Here is a 20175-nt window from a genome sequence, read left to right as displayed (position 1 = left end):
ACAGGTGGGAACAAGTTTTCTTAGAAACTGTTATGAAGGAGGAACCCTCCAACCCCACCCCCACATCCTTTCCTTTACTATCTGATGTGATAGCAAATCAGAGGCCTCCAGCCTCAGCGACATCTGGGGATCCGAGTGCCCACCACACAGCTGGGGCCCCATACTACTTTGATCCATGTCTGTGAGGTGGAGGGGAAATTAACCTCCCGGGGAAAATATGTGCAAGGCCCTACAGGCCCAGGACAGGCTGACCAAGGCAAGGTGAGTCATGGTGTTCTAAGCTGCATCTTTTGCCCATCTCACAGAAGCAGGCAGGAAGCACCACCATTGATCAGTTTTATATGGCACCCACTGAATACAACAGAGAGACAAAGACAGACAGAGCACACACCACTTCTAAGCTGAACACTGCTCACCATCTAGAAGCACCTTGGATAAGCACATGTGAGACACTCTTGCATAGGAAAGATGTACTTTTTAAAGGAATGAAGAAATATTTTGGCAAAACATCTACTTCCCTCCCAGGTCCTGGGTAAAGAGGGACCTCTAAATTCTGAAGCTTCTACATATTGAAAATGATCCCCTTCTCAATGGCAGTATATACAGTAGCAAATCTTCCAAGTCTGTTGTCACAGCCCTCTAGGTATATCCTGAATCTGCTTTACAGGTGGGCAAACATAGACTTGGAGACAGAAGGTGGCCTGGAGCAAGGGGACACTGGGGCTGGCTCAAGGTGAGGGGAAACAGGAGGTGTCTCGGCTCAGCCAGAGGCAGGGCCTCTGTCTATCCAGATGGGGAAGGGAAATCCTGGGGTGGTTAAAACTCCCTCTTTCTTCCTGTCTGGGGAAGCAGTGGTTCCACGGAAAAGGCTGTCAAGGACACTCCTGCTGGCCAGTGGGCCCCTTGGGATGGCAAAGGCCAGGGCAGGCCAGAGCTCCTCCTGGCTTCAGGGATATTCTCTGAGTTTGGGGATTGTGGGTTCCCTGCTTCCATAACCCTCTTTGTTGCCTGCATGGGAGCCTACCCCTAGACGTTAAGTCCTTCATTATTTTAAAAAGGTGGGGAGGGGGGACAATTTAAGAGGGAATGAGACACAGAACACTCTTTCCACAGCCTTCCTCTGCCTAGGCTGGGCTTTTATGGATCTCCTTCACCCTGTCTCCTAGGGATATTTAAAGGCAACTTGTATGAGACTCTATACTGTCTTTTTGTTTCTCTTGTGGTTTTTTTCCTTTTGTTTTTATTTTCTGTTTCCTTCTTTTAATTTATATAGATATATTTATATTCTTAAAAAAGCAATAGTCCTTTGGTCCCTAAACTCTAAGGAATGATATGATTTTGAAAGAAGTAAATCTGGGCTTCCCTTGCAGAGAAGCCCTTGGCACCCCCAAGGCCCTCTGCTGGTTCCCCTAGACAGTCAGTCCTCAGCCAGCCCCAGCTGCCTTGCCAGCCTGTGCTCTAAGCCACAGGCACGGGACAACCCACTTGATGAAAACGATCCTTAATGTGGCCTGAGCCCCAGGCGCCGGCCTGGGGTCCGATCCACCTCCATCCGTGGCTGCTCCTTCAGGAAGGGCTGCTCAAGCATTTCTGTGCTTTTCCTTTCCTTTCTTCTCACTCTTCAGTTTCTGTTGTTGGGGATTTGTTGATTAGGACAGAGGAAAGAGAAAATTAAGAAAAGGCAAAACTCACTCTGGCAGGCAAGACAAGAAGAGCTGCTTGCCCCAGCAATGACATTGCCGGTGAGTGGCTCGACCTCTCTTCCTGAGGAACAGAGCTGCTGCAGGGTCAAGGCAGTTGCCTGGTCCACTGAAGTGACCTTGGGGCCTCTGGGGAAGATGACCCCAGCCCCTCAGCCTCCCTAAAGGGCTCCCCGGGGTAGCGTCAGTGAGGCCGGGCCACGTGGACCTCTGGAGATGGCAAATCTCTAGAAGGTGCAGGCAGCTGGCCCTGCCAGAAACCTAAGGGAGCTTGTCATCTCTCTCCCCATCACCCCCCCCGGCCCTGCAGATCCTGCTTCTTTAGCTTATTTGCTTGTATCCTCATCTCCAGGTTCTCTGCCAATAGCCCAGCCCCTGCATCTTATCCCCGCTTTGCTTAAACTCCCCAGATGGTTCCCTACCATCTTCAGGATAAAGTCTCAACTCATGAGCCTTCACAACTATTCTGGTCTTGTTCTCCACCCCCTGCCCTTCCCCACACACAGCTTCTCTACTCCCCGCTGTGGCCACCTCTGGAGGAGAACTAACTAGTTAGATCTTGCCGTAACTGTCTTGCCCAGACTGTGGGGGCAGGACGGTGTCGAATTTATCTCCATCCTTGGACCAAAGGAGAAACACAAAGTCTCCAACTGAGGATCCCTCCTTAACTTCCAGCTCTTCTCTCCCAGACTTTTTCAGAGGTGGGTGCTCCTAACATCTCAAAAGAAACATCAAAGCTGACAGGGGCTCCATCACTCGGGCCCCATCTGCCCAGGGTCCACCCCTGGACTTACCTTTCTGTGGCTGGTCAGTGAGAGAAGATCAGTAAGGCCGATTGGCATCCTTGGGCCTCTTTAGCTGGACCTTCAGCCTCTTCATGCCAATTTGAAAGCCATTCATGGCCTGAATAGCTGTCTGGGCACTGGTTGGATTGTCAAAGCTAACAAACCCTAGGGGTGTGGGCAGAGAGGTCAGCTGGAAACTTAGCCTGGCAGGGCCTCCCTTCTCTCTGACCAGCCCGCTCTGTCCGTGTCCCCTCAGGCCAGTTCCAAACATATACCCTTACAACCTTCATTGTTTGCACGTGCACCCGCACACACACAAACACACAGTCATACTTACATAGGCAAATGGCCTAAGTCTCCTATAGGTGTAATTCTTGGAAGAACAGGAGGCAATTCTGAGAGTGCGTATTGGGGTGAGGAGTGTACTGGTTGGAGTGTTTCCCTCTTTCCCTGGCAGCGGTTGTATTCTCTCCCTCTACAGCCCCCATTCTGGTCCTCTAAACTGCAGCTAGGATTGGAGGGGATCTTTCACCTCAGATTCCTACTCTTCCTGCCCTTCTAGACTCTGAAGCCTGACCTGCTTGAACGTCTTCCAGACACCTGACTTTTCTGGGTGAACCTGAAATAGACTTGTACTTGGGCTGGGCTTAGTCCAGTCACTGGTCTTTGAGCCTGCTTTTTGCCATACACTCAGTCTCTGGGAGCCATTGACTTATGGACAGACACGCTTAGGGTCTGCAGTGAATCTCAAAGTTAGGAGTGGGAGAGGCCCATGGATGGGGCTCAGCTCACCGAAGCATTTGCTCTGGTTGGTGGCTCGGTCCACAAAGACTTTGGCAGACACAACAGCTCCAAAGGGCAGGAATGTCTGTATGAGTTCTGCATCACCAAACTCCTGAGGCAGGTGATAGATGAAGAGGTTACAGCCTTCTGGGCCTGCAGGAAGAGCAACAGACTGGTTCAGGGGAGGGACCCTGAGCAGAGCCCCACCAGGTGCTGATCTCCAGCCCCTTGTCCCTCACCTTCTCTTTGCTGCTGGGGCAGGGCTGAAGACTGCTGGGGAAAAGCTGTGCTCACTGGGGCGTAGGCCGATGGGTAGGCTGCTGGAGACAGAGGTGGGAGTGGGCAGTGACCCCCAGAAGCCATCCCCCAACCAAGCATGTCCGCATTTGCCTGGCCACCTTGGACCAATTCAACCCAGTCCAAGTAATTCTCCTTAGAGAAGTCATTCTGGGCCCAGGGGTGGGGGGATGGGAGGGTCGACTCAAAGAGAGCCTAACCACCCCACCCAAATCTCCCTATTCCTTTCTGGGGCCCTTCAAACCCCCCAGGCCGCGTAGCGCCAAGTGAAACCTGCGTAGTGGTGCATCCCAGCGTAGGCCTGCTGCAGGGGGTCAGCCACACCAGGGCTCTGGGCTGGGGAGAGAGGGGCGCGGGGCCCACGGTGAAGGCAGGCGGGTGGGGAGGTGGAGCGACGTTGTGAGAGGCAGCAGGGAAAGAGGAGTCCCTTCCCAAGGCCGTAGCCGCCTCCTCCCCCCCCCACCCCCACCCCCCCCCCCCCGCTCCCCACTCCATTTCGGGGAGATTTGGGCGGAGCGGAGGGCCCACCTGGGTAAGGGGAGAGCCCGTTATTGTAGAGACTGTCAGAGCCCGGCTGCCCGTTGGTCTGGGGAGTCAGGGGGCCAAATCCATTGACCCCGATGGGCGCTGGCAGACCCGGAAGCGAGCCCGGGCCACCACCAGGCGGGGAGCTGGCTGCTGGAGGCAGAGGAGGTCGGAGAGTCAGGCCATAGCCCTGCCTTGCGGGGTCCCAGCCGCCGCCCAGCCCCTGAGCACAGTACCTGCGGCGGGCAACAGCGGCGCGGCCACCAGGCTGAAAGCCGCCACGTGCTGCATCTGGGCCGCCACTGCAGCCACCGGGCCTAGGCCTGGGCCCTGTGCCGCTGCTAGCAGGGCCGCCTGGTGCTGCAGGATCTTTGGAAGGGAAGAAAGGTGTGTAGGACCAGCGGTGGGCAGGTGCCCCGGCCCCCGGCCTCCTAGGGGCGGGCCCACAGGCGCACACAGGCCCCTCTCCCGGGAGCGGGAGCAGGGGTTGGTGTCAGGCACCTACCGCGGTGGTGTAGGCTCCGCACGCCCCCAGCGGCAGCGGTGCGGGGTGGAAGGCGCCCAGCTGGCCGGCCATCTGCTGCATCCGCCGTAGCGCGCGCTCCCGGTCCGTGTCCGCCAGTTTGACCACGAGGCTGGACGAGGCGCCCTGGGTAGGGCAGGGGAGGCCGCCGTGACCAGTCCAGACCCCAGTAGGCCAAGCGCTTCGCTCACCAGGCTCTTTGCTGGGGCACTGATCGCACGTGGGGAGGAAAAAAGCCCGTCCCCACCCCACTGGCCTCACCCTGGGCCCCCGGTGCCCGCCCTCACCGCCATGGTCCGGCTGCCATGCAGACTCTGGATAGCTGCCTGAGCTTCCCCCTGACTCCCGAACTTCACAAAGGCACAGCCTGGGGCAGAATAGAAGGATTGGGTGGCTCAGGCCACAGGGGCCAAAGGGTCATGCGGCCCAGAATGAGTCAGGAAATCCCAGAGTCAGCTCAAGTCACCTTTACTGGTGCCATCAGGGCTTCGCAAGACGGTGCACTCCTCGATATGGCCAAAGGGCTGGAACAGGCGTCTGACGTCCTCCTCACCCTGCTGCTTCCCCAGCATCCCCACAAACAGCTTTCGGTCCTCTGGGGACAAATCCAGGAGTGATCTGGAGACCCTAAGTCCTCTTGGACTACCTTCTTAAGATAGCTTACCCCAGTCGAGCTCTGGGAAGAGGTATAGGGAGTAAGAAGGCCCTGGGGCTATAACGTTGGGTTTCTTTGAGGAACAGGATGATCTATAGACAGATCTGGAGGAAAAGAACTCAACCCAGATCCACCATGAAAACCTGGGTCTTGGGAAAGAAAAGAAAGACTGATTGCTGCTCTTATGGAAAGTGATTCAGTGATGTCTTTGGTTGGGTACAGCCCCATATGCAGCTTTTGTATTTTTGAGCTTTCTGTTCTGAAAGTTTGGGAAAGGCAATTTTGGACCATTTTAGCCCTGGGGGGGGGGTGGTATCCTAAGAGAAGGACTTTGTATTCAGATTGAATTCGGAGAAAAAAAGCACACCTTTGCTAGTCAGGCTGATGGCAGCACCATCAATGCCCCTTCCTGCTCAAATCAAGGAAGGCTCTGTGACCAAAAAAACAGCACAGAAAACAGTTGTCTCATTGTACTGCCTCATTCCCAGATGTTGAGCACTGAGAATGATGAATCTCTAAGCCTAGTACAACACTCAACTTGGGTGCTCCTCCCAAAGGCCTAAAGAGGGCAGGAAGCTTGGGTTCCTGAGCCTCCAACATTAGCATTTCTCCCCCTACAATCGCTAAGCCCTTGACCCCTTTCCTTAACTCCCATCTCCACTGCTTCATTCCCTAACTGAGCTTCCAGGGCCTTCAGTGAGCCCTTCTGCCTTCTTTCTGCCTTCCCTTGTGCTCTGCCCATCTCCTTCCCCAGGTGTTCCCACTATGGAAGGACAAGTTCTGCCTGTAGACTTGGATGGCCCCTTAGAACAAGTCTGATCCATCCCTTTGTTCTCTCTTCCTCTGGGAGAGTGTTCCTTGGAGAAAACTGGAGAGCTGGGACTGGAAACCAGGGCTTAGCCACACTTCTAGCAAGTTGGGCCTCAGGAGACTGTCCAGGAACCCCGGATAGAGGGGTCCATGTCACAGGGCCTGGTGTCAAATCCTGCTCCTTTCTGCACCAACATAAATCTCTGAAATAGGATGTGGCTTCATGCAGGCAACAGAAGTGGGAAGAGGAGCCGGTGAGAATCTGGTTTCAGGCTTCACCTTCAGATCCTGGAGCCCAAGAAAACCCATCCTAAACTCCTTTACTCCTTGACAATTTTGGCTAGGCCAGTGGGGATCCTTGGATCCTGAGTCCAAGGAAGACAAGGCTGGTGAGGGTCATAGACTGAAGCCTGGGTGGCAAAGAAAAGGAAGAACAGACTGCCTGGAGTTAGCAGTGGACGGACTTTCCAGTAGTGTTATTATGTAAGTGTCCAGATTTTATCTGGATGGTGTGGGATTCAGCCTAGGCTGCCCAGGGACCCTAAAGTGTCTGTCAGTGCTGTGTCTGTGAGGAGGGTGGGGGCTGTAGTTAAATGGGATGGACAGAATATGTTTCAACAGAATCCTGCCTCCTCTCCGGGGGACTACTGCTTAGTGATCTCAAGGGGGAAGGGATATGTAATGTACTTGTGGCTGGAATCTTAGAGGAAGTGCCGGTCTGATGTGGCGAGACACAGTCGGTGAGTGTCCTTCACTTCTGGGAATGTTAGCCACAAAATAGTGCTTTTGGAACAGATCACTGGTTTCCCAACCTTTTAAAAAAGCTGTGGAATCTGTTGTTCTAACAAAAATATTAGGATGAAGCTAAAAAATGAGCGACAAATAGAACTGCTCTGACTGAAACCAGAAAGGTGGGGTGTGGGGTTGGGGCTGAAGTTCCTTTTACTTCATCTTCTCCTAGTACCACCTAGAGGGGGTTGCAAGGAAAGTCCTTTTAAAACCACTGACTGAAAAGATAATGAATAGAGTTCCACATGGTATAGGCAGAGGGATCTAAGTTCACTCTCTTCAGGAAACCAAAAAGCTAAAGAAAAAATTGCCTCATCAGTCTGCTAGTGGCTTTGCCTTGACATTGGAAGACAGGCCCCATTTGGCCAGGGAATCAAATGTCAGAAGACTGTGTCATTGTTCTGAGCTGTGACTCTAAAGCATGCCCATGTGTCTCTCAAAGGCCCAAGAGGGACTAGAGAAGATCCTTTGGCCTCCAGAGTCCCAAGGCTTAAAGAGGGTTTAAATACCCTAATTTATAGTGCAGCTGTGTCATTGGATAGGGTCTGCAAGATGGTGATGGCTCCTAGGTAAGATATCATGCCACGGGGATCAGCATCCAGATAGCCCTAGGTAGGAAGTGAAATGTCAAGACTGAGATGGAGCCCCCAAGGCAGGAAATAGGTTTGTGTGGACAGTGGTCTGATCCTTTAACTGCCCTTCCTCTTGTTGCTCTTTCCCGCTGATGGTGGTTAGTTCAGGCTCATGCCACAGACCATGAAATTCTCTGATCCTTCTTTTCCAGTGCCCAGTCAAGAATTTTAATCTCCATGAAAAGTCACAGACCCTATGGTCCTGGACTACTGAGCTATACAGAATTTGAAATTGAAATAAGCCTGCATTATAGGCTGGGCTCTATACTGCCTGTTTCACAGGTATCACCTTGAATGCTGGTATTCTCTTTGCCACTTTACAGGGAGCTTGATAATGTTTGGCAACAGGATGATCAAGGTCACAATGACCAGGAGTTTCAGGTGATCCCAAAATGGTGGGATAAGTTTCTCAGGAGACCTGTCTAAGAGAAGTACAGGCTTGACCTCCTAGACTAGCCCCCAAATATACAGCCCTGGAGGTTCTGAGGTCAATAGGTGATGATGGGATTTAGCCCAGGTAATTCAATTTCCTCCACTTCAAACTCTACCAGTTAGGTAAAGAGAAGATTCTATAAGAAATGGATCAGAAATCTCTGAATAAAATCATCCCCTGGGTGGGTCCTCAGAAAGCTGGGAATATCAAATAAGGAGCTCAGCCTTCCTGGAGTGGAAGGAATTGGAAGACAGCATTAGTATAGAATTGAGACATAGTTGGATAGAAACACAGACGAATGGTATAACTGCCTTCTCCTGTTGTCAACTAATGTGTATGCCTTGCTCTTCTACCAAATGCTTTTTTAAACCCAAACCAAGCTGTTTGAGCCCCCGAGGCCCAGCTCCATAAAGCTGCCTTGTGCAGCTGGTCATATAGGTCAGGGATTCTAATGTAGTAAATGATGGGATTGAGAGATCAGAGTCAGAGTCAGTCCATTCCTTCTTCCTCAGGAAAGGCGCCAAGATGCCGTTCAAGAAAAGAGGCTCTACCTCAAGTCGGCTCAAAGGAATTCCCGAGGGGCCCAAGTTTCTAGCTTCTAGGCCTCTCATACTCATTCACCTTCCTGTTGGTGGGATGCCATGATTGTAGGGACTGTGTAGGAATGAAGTTTCAGCATTGGGGTACCAACTACCAAATACATCCTAAAAATACTCATCCACTTTTCAGTCCAAATACCAACCCAGGGGATCATGCTGGTGGCAGCATATGGAGCAAAGCATCTTTCCCCTGATGTTCTTAGTAATGACTCCAGCATAAGGAGCCAAGAAAGCCTGGGAAAGTCAATAAAGAAATATCCAGGGCAAACAGAGTCTTCTGGCCTGATCTGATAAACATCAAGAAGAGCTTTAATTCCCAAAAAACCACTGCTGGAAATAATAAACAAATCCAGCAAAATTGTAGAATACAAAATCAACAAATAAAATGGGTTATGTTTCTATACACTAGCAATGAACAATCCGAAAAAGAAATTAAGAAAGCAGTTCCACTTAAAATAGCATCAAAAAGAATAAAATACTTAGGAATAAACTTTAAAAAGGAGGCAAAAAGACTGGTATCCTGAAAACTATAAAACATTGCTGGGGCATCTGGGTGGCCCAGTGGGTTAAGCCTCTGCCTTCAGCTCAGGTCATGATTTCAGGGTCCTCGGATCGAGCCCCGCATTGGGCTCTCTGCTCAGCAGGGAGCCTGCTTCCTCCTCTCCCTCTGCCTGCCTCTCTGCCTACTTGTGATCTCTCTCTCTGTCAAATCAATAAATAAAATCTTTTAAAAAATTGTTGAAGGAAATTAAAGACACAAATAGATGCAAGACATCTTGTGTTCATGGACTGAAAGACTTAATATTGTTAGATATCACTACTACCTAAAGAAATCTACAGATTTAATGCAATTTTTATTAAAATCCCAATGGCATTTTTTGCAGAACTAGATAAATCCATCCTAAAATTCATATCAAATCTCAAGAACCCATTGTCAAGACAATCTTGAAAAAGAAGACAGTTGGACATCTCACTTTCTGATTTCAAAACTTACTACAAAGCTACAGTAATCGAGCAGTGTGACAGTGGCAGAAAGACATGCAGACCAATGGAACAGAAGAGAGAAGCCAGAAATAAGCCCTCACACATAGGTCGAATGATTTTTGACAAGAATGTCAGTCTTTTTTTTTTTTTTTAAGATTTATTTTTTTGACAGATAGAGATCACAAGTAGGCAGAGAGGCAGGCAGAGAGAGAGAGAGAGGAGGAAGCAGGCTCCCAGCCAAGCAGAGAGCCTGACGCGGGGCTCGATCCCAGGACCCTGGGATCATGACCTGAGCCGAATGCAGAGGCTTTAACCCGCTGAGCCACCCAGGCGCCCCAAGAATGTCAGTCTTTTCGGAAAATGGTGTTGAGAAAAAGTGGGTGCAAAATGACGACGTTGGACCCTTACTTTGCATCATATACAAAAATGAACAAAATGAGTCAAAGACCTAAGCATGAGTGCTAAAACTATAAAACTCCTAGAAGAAAACAGGAAAAAGGCCTCATGACCTTGCATTTGGCAATGACTTCTTAAATGTGACACCAAATGCACAGGCAACAAAAGTAAACTGAACCTCATCAAAAATTTTTTTAAAGATTTTATTTATTTATTTGACAGAGAAAGATATCATAAGTAGGAAGAGAGGCAGCAGAGAGAGAAGGGAAGCAGGCTCCCTGCTGAGCAGAGAGCCCAATGTGGGGCTCGATCCAGGACCCTGAGACCATGGCCGGAGCCAAAGGCCGAGGCTTAGCCCACTGAGTCACCTGGGTACCCCAGACTACATCAAAATTTAAAACTTCATGAATTAAAAGACACACTCAGTGAAAAGACAACCTACAGAATGGAAGAAAATATTTTCAAATCATGTTTCTGGTAATATCCAAATAAAATCTGGTAATATCCAAAATGAAGAGTTCCTACAACTCAAACAAGAAAACAAATCATCCTATTAAAAAGTAAGCAAAGGGCTTAAATAAGCATTTCTCCAAAGAAGATATACAAATGGCCAGTAAGCATATGCAAAGATGCTCAATATTACTAATCATTAAGGAAGTACAAATGAAAATCACAATGTAATATCACCTTACACTAGAAGGATGACTGTTGAAGAAGGAGAAAAAGAAGGAAGAGGAGGAGGAGGGGAAGATGGAAGAGGAGGAGGGGGAGATGAAGGTGATGAGGGGAAGAAGAAGAAGGAGAAGGAGGGAAAAAAGAATAAGAAGGAGAAGAAAATATATAGAAGGAGGAGAAGATGGAAGAGGAGGGGAAGAAGAAAATGCAAGTGATGGAAAGACTGTGGAGAAATTGAAACTTTTGTGCACTGCTGGTGGGAATGTAAAGCCACTATGGAAAACAGTATGACAATTCCCTCCAAAATTAAAAATAGGATTATCATATGATCCAGCAATACCAGTTCTGGGTATTATAACCAAAAGAATTGAAAGCAGAGTCTCAAAGAGATACTTTTTTTTCCCAAAGAGATATTTGTACACTTATATTCACTGTAGCATTATCCACAACACTTAAAAGGTGGATGCCACCCAAATGTCTTTCAAACAATGAATGGATAAACAAAATGTGGTAAATACATACCATGGGATATTATTCAGCCTTTAAAAGGAAAATCTGACACAAGCTACAACATGGCTGAACCCTGCGGACATCATGCTAAGTGAAATCAGCCAGTGACAAAAAGACAAATACTGTATGATTTCACTTATATGAGGTATCTAGAGAAGTCAAATTCATAGAAACAGAAAGTAGAATGATGGTTACCGGGGCTGGAGGGGGAAAAGGAAGTTATTTAATGGGTATAGATTTTGAGCCTTGTAAGAGAAAGAAATTCTGGAGATGGTTTGCACAACAGTGTGAATATACTTAACACTACCGGACTCTACACTTAAAAATGGTAAAGGTGATGAGGTTTATGTCATGCCTATTTTACTATAATTTTTGAAAATGAAGGAGATCTTTAAGGAGAGCTGAAAACTAAGTACACTGACCAAGGAAGAACAGAGACTTTATTGTCCCTTCATTCTGATCCAGGAGAACCAGGAAGTAAGGCAGAAAGGCAGACCAAGCCCGAGATTCCAAGTTCCTCCAAGAGAAAAGAATCTCAGCCTCCAGATTTCATTTTCCTTTTGCAGGCTGTATACCTGTACCTGAAGGGCTTGTGAGGATTAGCCATTTCCATGACCTAAAAGTGTTAACAATAATCTCTGGGTGATTTGCTCTGAGTCAGACTGAAGGGAAGCACCTCCCAGAGGTAGAGTTAATTTCAGGAAGTGAAACCTTAACTTGAGTGGTCTTAAGCAGTACTGTGAAACTTATCCAGTCAGGTCTTCCCTGGAAGAGTACTTCGAAGAATTAAGTAAGTCTAAGGATCAAAGACAGATAAGTGTGTCCACTGACTGGCAGAACGGTTGTACCCAAGATCCATACTTCATTTAGATCAGAGAATGTGTCCCAGTGTTAATGAAATTCTGAAAATTCTAGCTCAAAATTTAACTTTAACTCAAAGTTTAGTTGTTAAATCCTGAATGAAGTAGAATCCTGGATAAAATTACATAAAAAAACATGACTCACCTAGTTCAATAATTATATATATTTATTATTCAAAATCTGGGCTAATATTTAAACAAAACCATATAAATTCAGTTAGAAATTACCTAAACCATTCATTATAGGTTAGTGTTGGGAGGGTTGATGTGATAACAGGTAACTGGTCTCTTCAGTAAAGACAAATTTCAAGATTGAAAAAGAGATGCCTCACTTCAGAGACTGTTTTTAAAGTTTAAAAAAACTGAAGTGGAAAGAGTGCACGGGTTGATTACTTAGCTGATATCTGTACCTCAGGCATTCTGGGAAGAAAATCCTTGGTAAAAAAAATACTGCCAAGGTTGGAGAATAGAATGAGCGGAGCAGTCACTATTGTGATTTATGAATTTATTGATTTTATGTTATGAAATTTGAAAGAGAGGGAAAAATATACAGGAGTTTCTTTTTTTAATTTTCTTTTTAAAAAAATTTTTATTTTCTTTTTTTAAGATTTAATTTATCCATTTGACAGAGAGAGATCACAAGTAGGCAGAGAGGAGGCAGAGAGAGAGAGGAGGAAGCAGGCTCCCCGCTGAGCAGAAAGCCCGATGCGGGGCTCGATTCCAGGACCCTGAGACCATGACCTGAGCCGAAGGCAGAGGCTTTAACCCACTGAGCCACCCAGGCACCCCTCTCTCTCTTTTTTTTTCTTTTTAAAGATTTTATTTATTTATTTGACAGAGAGAGAGAGAGAGAGAGAGGGAACACAAGCAGAGGGAGTGGGAGAAGGAGAAGCAGGCTTCCTGCTGAGTAGGGACCCTGATGTGGGGCTCGATCCCAGGATCCTGGGATCATGATCTGAGCCAAAGGCAGACACTTCACGACTGAGCCACCCCGGCACCCCTATACAGGAATTGCAATGATTTTGAATATTTTGCCTTAGGTCTAAAAATAGTTTTCCTATTAGATTGGTGCCTACCATTAATCTTATTTTTTGTGCTTCCATAGAAGGGATCATGAAAGGAAAAATCAACTGCAGCCTCCATGCTGAACAGCAAGTAAAACAGACTTAATGACCAATGTCTGAAGGATTTGGGGGTCCCTAACCTTGTATAATTTGATGTTGACATTTTGAAATACACGACCCTTGAATTTTCATCCAGACATTTTAATGTTTACATTCAAATAAATCCAGATGCTGAGGAGAAAAGTTTCTGGCACTATGTTCATTTTTGATGTAGAAATGGGTGACTTTACTATAATTAGAGTATCAGGTCGTTTGGACAGTTAGGAGCATCTTCCTTTTAAGAGTATCGCTCGGGGCGCCTGGGTGGCTCAGTAGGTTAAAGCCTCTGCCTTCGGCTCAGGTCATGATCCCAGGACCCCGCATCAGGCTCTCTGCTCAGCAGGGAGACTGTTTCCTCCTCTCTCTGCCTGCCTCTCTGCCTACTTGTGATCTCTGTCTGTCAAATAAATAAATAAAATCTTAAAAAAAAAAGAGTATCGCTCAATGCCACAGGATGTAAAATATAGGCATGGAGTATGAAGTACATAAACAGCATGGAACTTAGCTGCAGAAATTATGGGAACAAGTTGAGATCACGAAAAGGCTGCTATAGGCGCCTGGGTGGCTCAGATGGTTAAGCGTCTGCCTTTGGCTCAGGTCATGATCCCAGGGTTCTGGGTTAGAGCCCCACATTGAGCCCCATATTAGGCTCCCTATTCAGCAGGAAGCCTGCTTTCCCTCTCCCACTCCTCCTGCTTGTGTTCCTGCTCTTGCTATCTCTCTCTCTCTGTCAAATAAATAAGATCTTAAAAAAAAAAAAGCCTGCTATAACATAGTCCATGAAGACCTGGATGGCCATCTAACGCTCAGAGTATCATCAGGGTTGCAGAGGATGACCATGGAAGAAGAGGACCCCAGCACCTTCTATCAGGCAGATTCTGTTGTGTTGCTACTATTATTGCATTGTAAGTATCGAATGTACAGGTGTTACCAGTAACTTCTAAAAGTGATACACATACAGTGTGTTTAAAACATAGGTTATTTCAACCATAAACTTCATGTCTATTGTTTTAAAATAAGAGGTATACTACTCTGCTGCATTGGCATCAAAATTCAAGAAAGATAATGTAAAGTAGCTGTTTTCATTAAAAGCTCATGTGTGCACAATAGATTCCTCCTATATGCAGATGGGAAAAATGGAAGTCTTTGGGCCAAAGAAGCAAAACTGGTAAGTTTGGTTAAGTTCTGGCAGTGCTGGTCAACTTTTAAAAGTGGAATCATTTGCCAACATGTAATATAATTAAATGTAAATTGTAATTAAATCATGACAGTCTCATCTATTTAAAGTTATCTACCTGGCTCCTGTAGCATTTGAGTTGGAAATCCCTGCTTTATTGAGGGAGGGGGATGGAAATCTAATAATCCCTTCCGGAAGAAAATGGTGGAATCTTGGAAGATTATACTGTTTGCCTTGATACCCTTTAGATTACGTCTGCATTGATATCAGTATTCTTTTTTAAAATTTTTAATTTTTTTATAAACATAATGTAGATACCAGTATTCTTAAAAGATATAGAAATCATTGCTATTCCATTGTAAACTAAGGGATTTAATTTCAGGAATTAAAAAAAACACATGAAAGTTTATAGGGATAAATATATTAGGACAGAGATAAGACTTGAATAGGGCAAGCCGTCTCACACTGATGTCAAATGTTACATTTCAAAAGCAAAATTCAGTACCATTTTAAAAAGCTGAGTTTCTAAAGCGTTAGTTTGTTTTAAAATTCAGCAGGAAGCTGAATTCACTTAAGAAGAAATATATAACATTGAAGAAAAGGAACACATTTTGATTACTAGCAAGATTATCTAACACAGATCAGTTGGTAGTTAAATACTTGTAAATTGTAAAGGCCCAACTGTTTTTGCAAGGCTTATTACATATGCCTCCTCTCTCCTGAAGATGTAGCAGGGAACATTTGGTGGCTCTGAGTGGAAGCAGGGAAGAATTGAGAGATGTGGTCATCTAAACCTGCAAAAAGGATTATTCATGGATGCCTTTGGAGTATATACTCATTAAGAACTATCACTTGTCAAGAAATACCTGTGCAAAACGTAACTACTAAAATTATGACTTGTACTGCCAGGCAGTCCTCTTTTCAACTAGATTTGCTTTTCCTGCTCTCTTCAGCTGCTCTGAATCTGAACAGGTGTATATAGGTGGGTACAGAATCTGTCAATGACATGACACCTGAATACTCTGTGCAAAAAGGGGAGGATAATGATAAAACTCCGGCTGATGCCACTGCATGGGGTCCAGATGATAAGGACCTATGGACCAGGCCAAGCAGAAGCATCATCAGAAGCATGCTTTGTAGAGCTGCCCTTTCCCCAACAAGATGTTTTGGACTCCAGACAGCAAGAGTGCCCCCAGCACTGTGAACTTAGTTCCTGAACCAGAGCCAGGTTGCATCATGTTCTGAACTCTGTGCATGCTATGCCCTTTGCCTGAGCACTTGCTCCCTCTCCCCTCCTTTCTCTATTTGACTACTACTTTTTCATCCTTGAGATCTCAGCTTGAATATTACTACCTCAGGAAGTCCACCTTGACCTCGCAGACTAAGATAGATGCCCCCTTGTTATTGTGCCCACAGTCCCTCCAGGACTTGAAAAGCACTGATCACACTGAATAGTAACCTCTTATTTACTATCCCCTCATAGCTCCAGAGCTCAATGAGGCCAGATGCCAGGTCACAGATGCTCACAGAGAAGTGCTCACATCTCTATTCCTAATGTGGAGTAAGTTACTAGGAAGATGTTGGTTGGATGGTTGAATAAACTACAGGCTCAACTTGCCTGCTTCTTAACTCACTTGGGTGCTCTAAACTAGCCACTGAGCTATGGAGTAGTTAATGTTTCTGGACAAGGCTTAGAAGAGTTCCAACAATGGCCAAAAATGGCCTTGATGCCTAACAGAGCTTCCCAAAAGGCAGAAATTCTCAGGACAAGTGAACCAGAGGTTCCGTAGGGAAGCTGGAACTTTTCAAAAACCTGTCTGGAAAGAATGAAGTGGGAAAGGAGGACATGTGAAGGGGAGGAGGAAACTTGTGAATATCTCTTCAAGGCAAAGTAGAAGTGGTAACACCTTGACCTCAAATTGAGAATCAGAGACCAGAGGTCAGATAATCTAAAAGGATAAAGGAGGATTTCATAGAGGATTTAACTCCACAATGGACCCATGAAGCTACCAGAGCCCCTTGTAAGTGCACAGTGAGCATGAAGTCTGAGAGGATGTGCACAGTTAGTAGGCATTAATAAAGGCCTGTCAGTTGGGTTCCATTCTCTCCCTGATTGTGGGCAGCTTGTTCCACCTAACAATGCCGTGACTGATCTTGGGTAAGGCAGGGAGAGAGTCTCATCCAAAGGAGAGAGTCAGCAGACATCAGGGCTATAGGCAGATATCCTGGAATGATATAAGAACCAAGGGTGGGAAAGACACCAAAGAACTGACACCAAAAGCTAGCATCACTTTTCCAGTGTGGAAACTGGCTAGAATGTAGCTGGTTGTCAAAAAGCACAGGCTTTCTACACCTCCTGTTCTTAAGGAGCATTGGTTCCAGGAAACAGTACTACAAAAAAAAAAAAAAAAAAAAAAAAACCTTCAAAGACTTGCCATGGTCCTCATTATAGAGTCAAATTCCTTCATATGACCTGCAAAGTCTGTCTTACCAGACTCATCTTTTACCATAAGTAACCAGGCAATTGCAGTGAGGAAATGAGTGGTCCCAATCCAGAGTGGACTGGGTCCTCTCTGATTAGAAGAATATGAAAAAAAAAAATTCCAGTCTGGTTTTTCAAACAAATCTGGAAATTATATCTGAAAAAACAGGAATGAACTCTCTCCAGGGCAAGGTGACAAGAGCCCCCCCTTCCTTTACCTCCAGCATCTTCTTAGTCTCTTCCTGCTTCTTTGGAGTCTAGGGGCCCTGGGACCCCATCTCTCCTCAGCCTGAGCTGGGAAGACTAAGCTGTTTCTGGTGATGAGCAATTCTGAGACCCACTTTCCCTTTGACCCAAGGGAGCTCTAATATAAACCATGGGTAGGACTGACTCGAGGAATAGGCCCACCATCCCCTACATAGGTGATACCCTGAGGTTTGTCACATAGGGAAGTTACCTCCTCGGCCCTCACTGGCAGCCGGCTTCACTTGGATCGGACGATTCATCTGAAAGACATTGGACCAACACACCCAGTCAGCATGACTGCCTGGTCCTGGCACCAGTCTTCTCCCCTCGAAGCCTCAGGATCTAAGCCCTGGCCCCTTTGAACTCTGTACTCCATCACTCTCATGGTGGACTATAGATTCTCTCCAAGATTCTTCCTTAAACTGGGAAATTCAGAAGGTAGGAAACCTGGACGGTGGGGTGATAGGAAGCTTGGTGACAAGCCAGGATGAACCGTGGCGGCTAAAGAGATTCAGCTCTGGGCTGGGACTACGTGAGACCTGTCCCTCTGGCTTCTAGACCTCCTTACAGGCTTTGGGTGAGGAGTTGGGTTGAAGGGTGGAATTGCTACTGAAGATTTGTGTTTTGTACTAAAACAGAATATAATTCTATATGTCATTTAGATTATACAATCTGGGAATCAGACTTAGTGCTGCTTACCCCAACTCTGCCTTTTCATGGTTGTATGACTTCGAGTAAGCCACCCTCTCTCAGAGTCAGCGTGTTAAATGGGGGAAAACCTTCCCCAGCTTCTGTGTCACCACAGTTTCTACACTCAACCCCTCAGTTCCTTCCCTGGACCCCCTTCCCACGAGGATGCTGGCATTCTCCAGCGTACCATCCTTGGCCCTGCTCATCCCGTTGTTCCCATTCTTCCTGGATAGTCTCGCCCACACCCGCAGCTTCAGCTACCGTCCCCGCAGGGCTGACTCAGAGCTCTGCATCCCCAGCCCACACCTCCCTCCTGAGCTTCAGACCCATGTACCCAGCTACTTGCTGGACAGTCCCGCTGGCATCTTCCACTCAACACACCCACACCAGAGCTTATCGTTTTGCCCCAACCTGATCCTTCCAGTCATCCAAGCTAGAAACCTGGAAAGCAGCTTGACTGTTCCCTTTCTCCCCTCCCCCACCAGCCAGATTCACCTTCTAATTCAGGGGTTCCCTGATAAAGGTGGATAAGAATCACCTGGGAACCATACCAGACTCTCAAGTTGGGGGATTGTACAATTTGCAAAAGCTTCTAGGTGATTTCAACATACACTCCCACACATTCCCAATCCCCCAACCACCCTGAGAGAATTCATGATTGAATCCCCATCTCACCTTCCTCTCATGGGTGTTGTGGGGATCACATGAGATAATGGGGACGCAAAAGGTCTTTGTAAACTGCCAAAAGCTGGGAGCGTAGGATGTGAGGAATTATTGTTGGGGGCAGACAGCTGAGTGCCGGGAGGAAAGAACAGCGGCCTTCCTGTTCATGGAGGAAGGGGTACTGATGCCCATCTGGCCTGAGAAGGTGATGATCTGACCCCCTCCCTTCAGGAAATGCACTGTTTCTGCACCAATCAGGGCCATTCCATCCTCTACCGATGTGCTCGTTGCCGAGACAACAGGCAGCTTCCTGTTACCATAGCCACAAGTGCTACCAAGTAACCATGGTAACGCCCTGGCAGTCACAGTTGAGCAATTTCCTTTGGATCAAATTTGGGGGTGGGGGACTGGGGAGGGCTTATTAAAAAAAAAAAGGGGGAAAGGAAAGGAAAAGAAAGGAAAACAGGCCAGGCCTGAACCAGCGCAATCCCCCTCCCACCCAGGGCTCAGGTTCTTATACGCTCTGACACACCCACCCGCTGGCAGTGGAGCCCCTGCAGTGTACCAGGTTGTGGGTGGGGGCCGAGACACCGACAGGACTCAGGCTGCAGTCTAGAGGGGATGACAGATCAATCCAAGCAGATCAGGGCGAGCTGGACAGGTCTGGATTGGCTGGGACCAGGGACCAGGAGGAACGGGAACCGTCCCTGGGCATGGCCACCTGTGATTGTGAAGGAGAGACCAAGAGACAGAGCCATGGAGAGCAGAGAAACAAGTAGAGATGAAGAGACATAAGAAGACAGAAATTATAAGAGAAAGAGACACACCCAGAAAGGGGCAAGGAAAGAGAGAAATACTGGTGGATATGGGAAGGAAACGAAGGGATAAGGGGTCAGGAAGGAACACAGGAAAGGCAGGGAGGAGTATGGCAGGGAAGAAGGAAAAAGGGCTAGAAGCCTGGGGTGGGGCGCAGTGAGGGTGAGCAAGACCATCATTATTTTATTAGTTCTTAAATAGATCCTGAGAATTTCTCTCTGGAACCTAGAGGGACAAGCACATGTGACAGCAGTGGTTTCCATGGCAGCTGCCTCCCTGGCTGGGTTTCTGGAGAGATGGATCTCATCAGTGCTCTGGGGGACACCCCCTTCCCCCTCCACCCTCCCCAACTCTTGAATGGAGGGTGGGCATTAGGTGATAAACATGTTCATAGACCTGGCAGAGTCCAAGCCTCAGAGTCTGGCGCCTAAGCTTACCACCGTTCGGGCATGCTGCCAGCGTGTCCTGAACTCTGTGAAGAGCCCCAGCCTGGGCCCTTCATGGAATACAACAGTGACCCTTGAGACCATGTCCTTGATGACTTATGGAGGGGAAGATAATGCCACCATTTCTTAAGAGCCCACTATGTACCAGCGCCTTTCTGGGACACCATACATACATTGTCTCTAAATTCTTTCCAACTGCTCTGCAAGGTAATACCATTGTCCCCATAGTATAGATGGGAAAGCTGAGGCTGAGGGAGGATAAATCACTTGTGAAAGTCACAGGATGGGTAAGTGGTTGAGCTGGGATCTGTCTCCAAGTCTGTCTGATGCTGAAGTCCATGTTTTTGCATTGTGCTGCTCAACTCCATTCTTAAGACATGAACACAAGGAATGAGGCATAGAGTGACCAGGGCCTTAGGAGGAGTGCAAGGTAGAATACTGTAGGAAAGGCTGACTCCAGCTGGAGAGGTTGACACAGGGAAAGCTTCACAGAGGAGGCAAAGTTTGACCTGGACTTTGCAAACTGGGGTCACTGA

At 47.2% G+C, this 20175-nt stretch overlaps 1 protein-coding gene across 5 annotated transcripts in view; it reads right to left on the bottom strand.

The window, feature by feature from the left end:
• The window catches only part of CELF6 (CUGBP Elav-like family member 6), a 30442-nt gene continuing 10267 nt past the window's right edge, over window positions 1-20175 (bottom strand). The window contains exons 3-13 of one of the 5 annotated variants that reach the window (XM_046009775.1): window positions 17236-17284; window positions 5080-5208; window positions 4901-4980; window positions 4596-4739; window positions 4327-4459; window positions 4094-4243; window positions 3839-3901; window positions 3508-3585; window positions 3278-3421; window positions 2495-2650; window positions 1-1628 (exon numbers count right to left, since the gene is read on the bottom strand). In XM_046009775.1, coding sequence (XP_045865731.1) covers window positions 2523-2650; window positions 3278-3421; window positions 3508-3585; window positions 3839-3901; window positions 4094-4243; window positions 4327-4459; window positions 4596-4739; window positions 4901-4980; window positions 5080-5208; window positions 17236-17284 — 1098 coding nt within the window. In that variant the 3' untranslated portion in view covers window positions 1-1628; window positions 2495-2522. Of the gene's footprint in view, window positions 1629-2494; window positions 2651-3277; window positions 3422-3507; window positions 3589-3838; window positions 3902-4093; window positions 4244-4326; window positions 4460-4595; window positions 4740-4900; window positions 4981-5079; window positions 5209-17235; window positions 17285-20175 lie in introns of all 5 variants that reach the window. The other 4 variants (XM_046009774.1, XM_046009776.1, XM_046009777.1 and 1 more) reach the window with 4 other exon arrangements.

The sequence above is a fragment of the Meles meles genome, chromosome 6 (assembly GCF_922984935.1).
Source record: "Meles meles chromosome 6, mMelMel3.1 paternal haplotype, whole genome shotgun sequence".
NCBI lineage: Eukaryota > Metazoa > Chordata > Mammalia > Carnivora > Mustelidae > Meles > Meles meles.
This window is presented reverse-complemented; position numbering and strand designations above follow the sequence as displayed.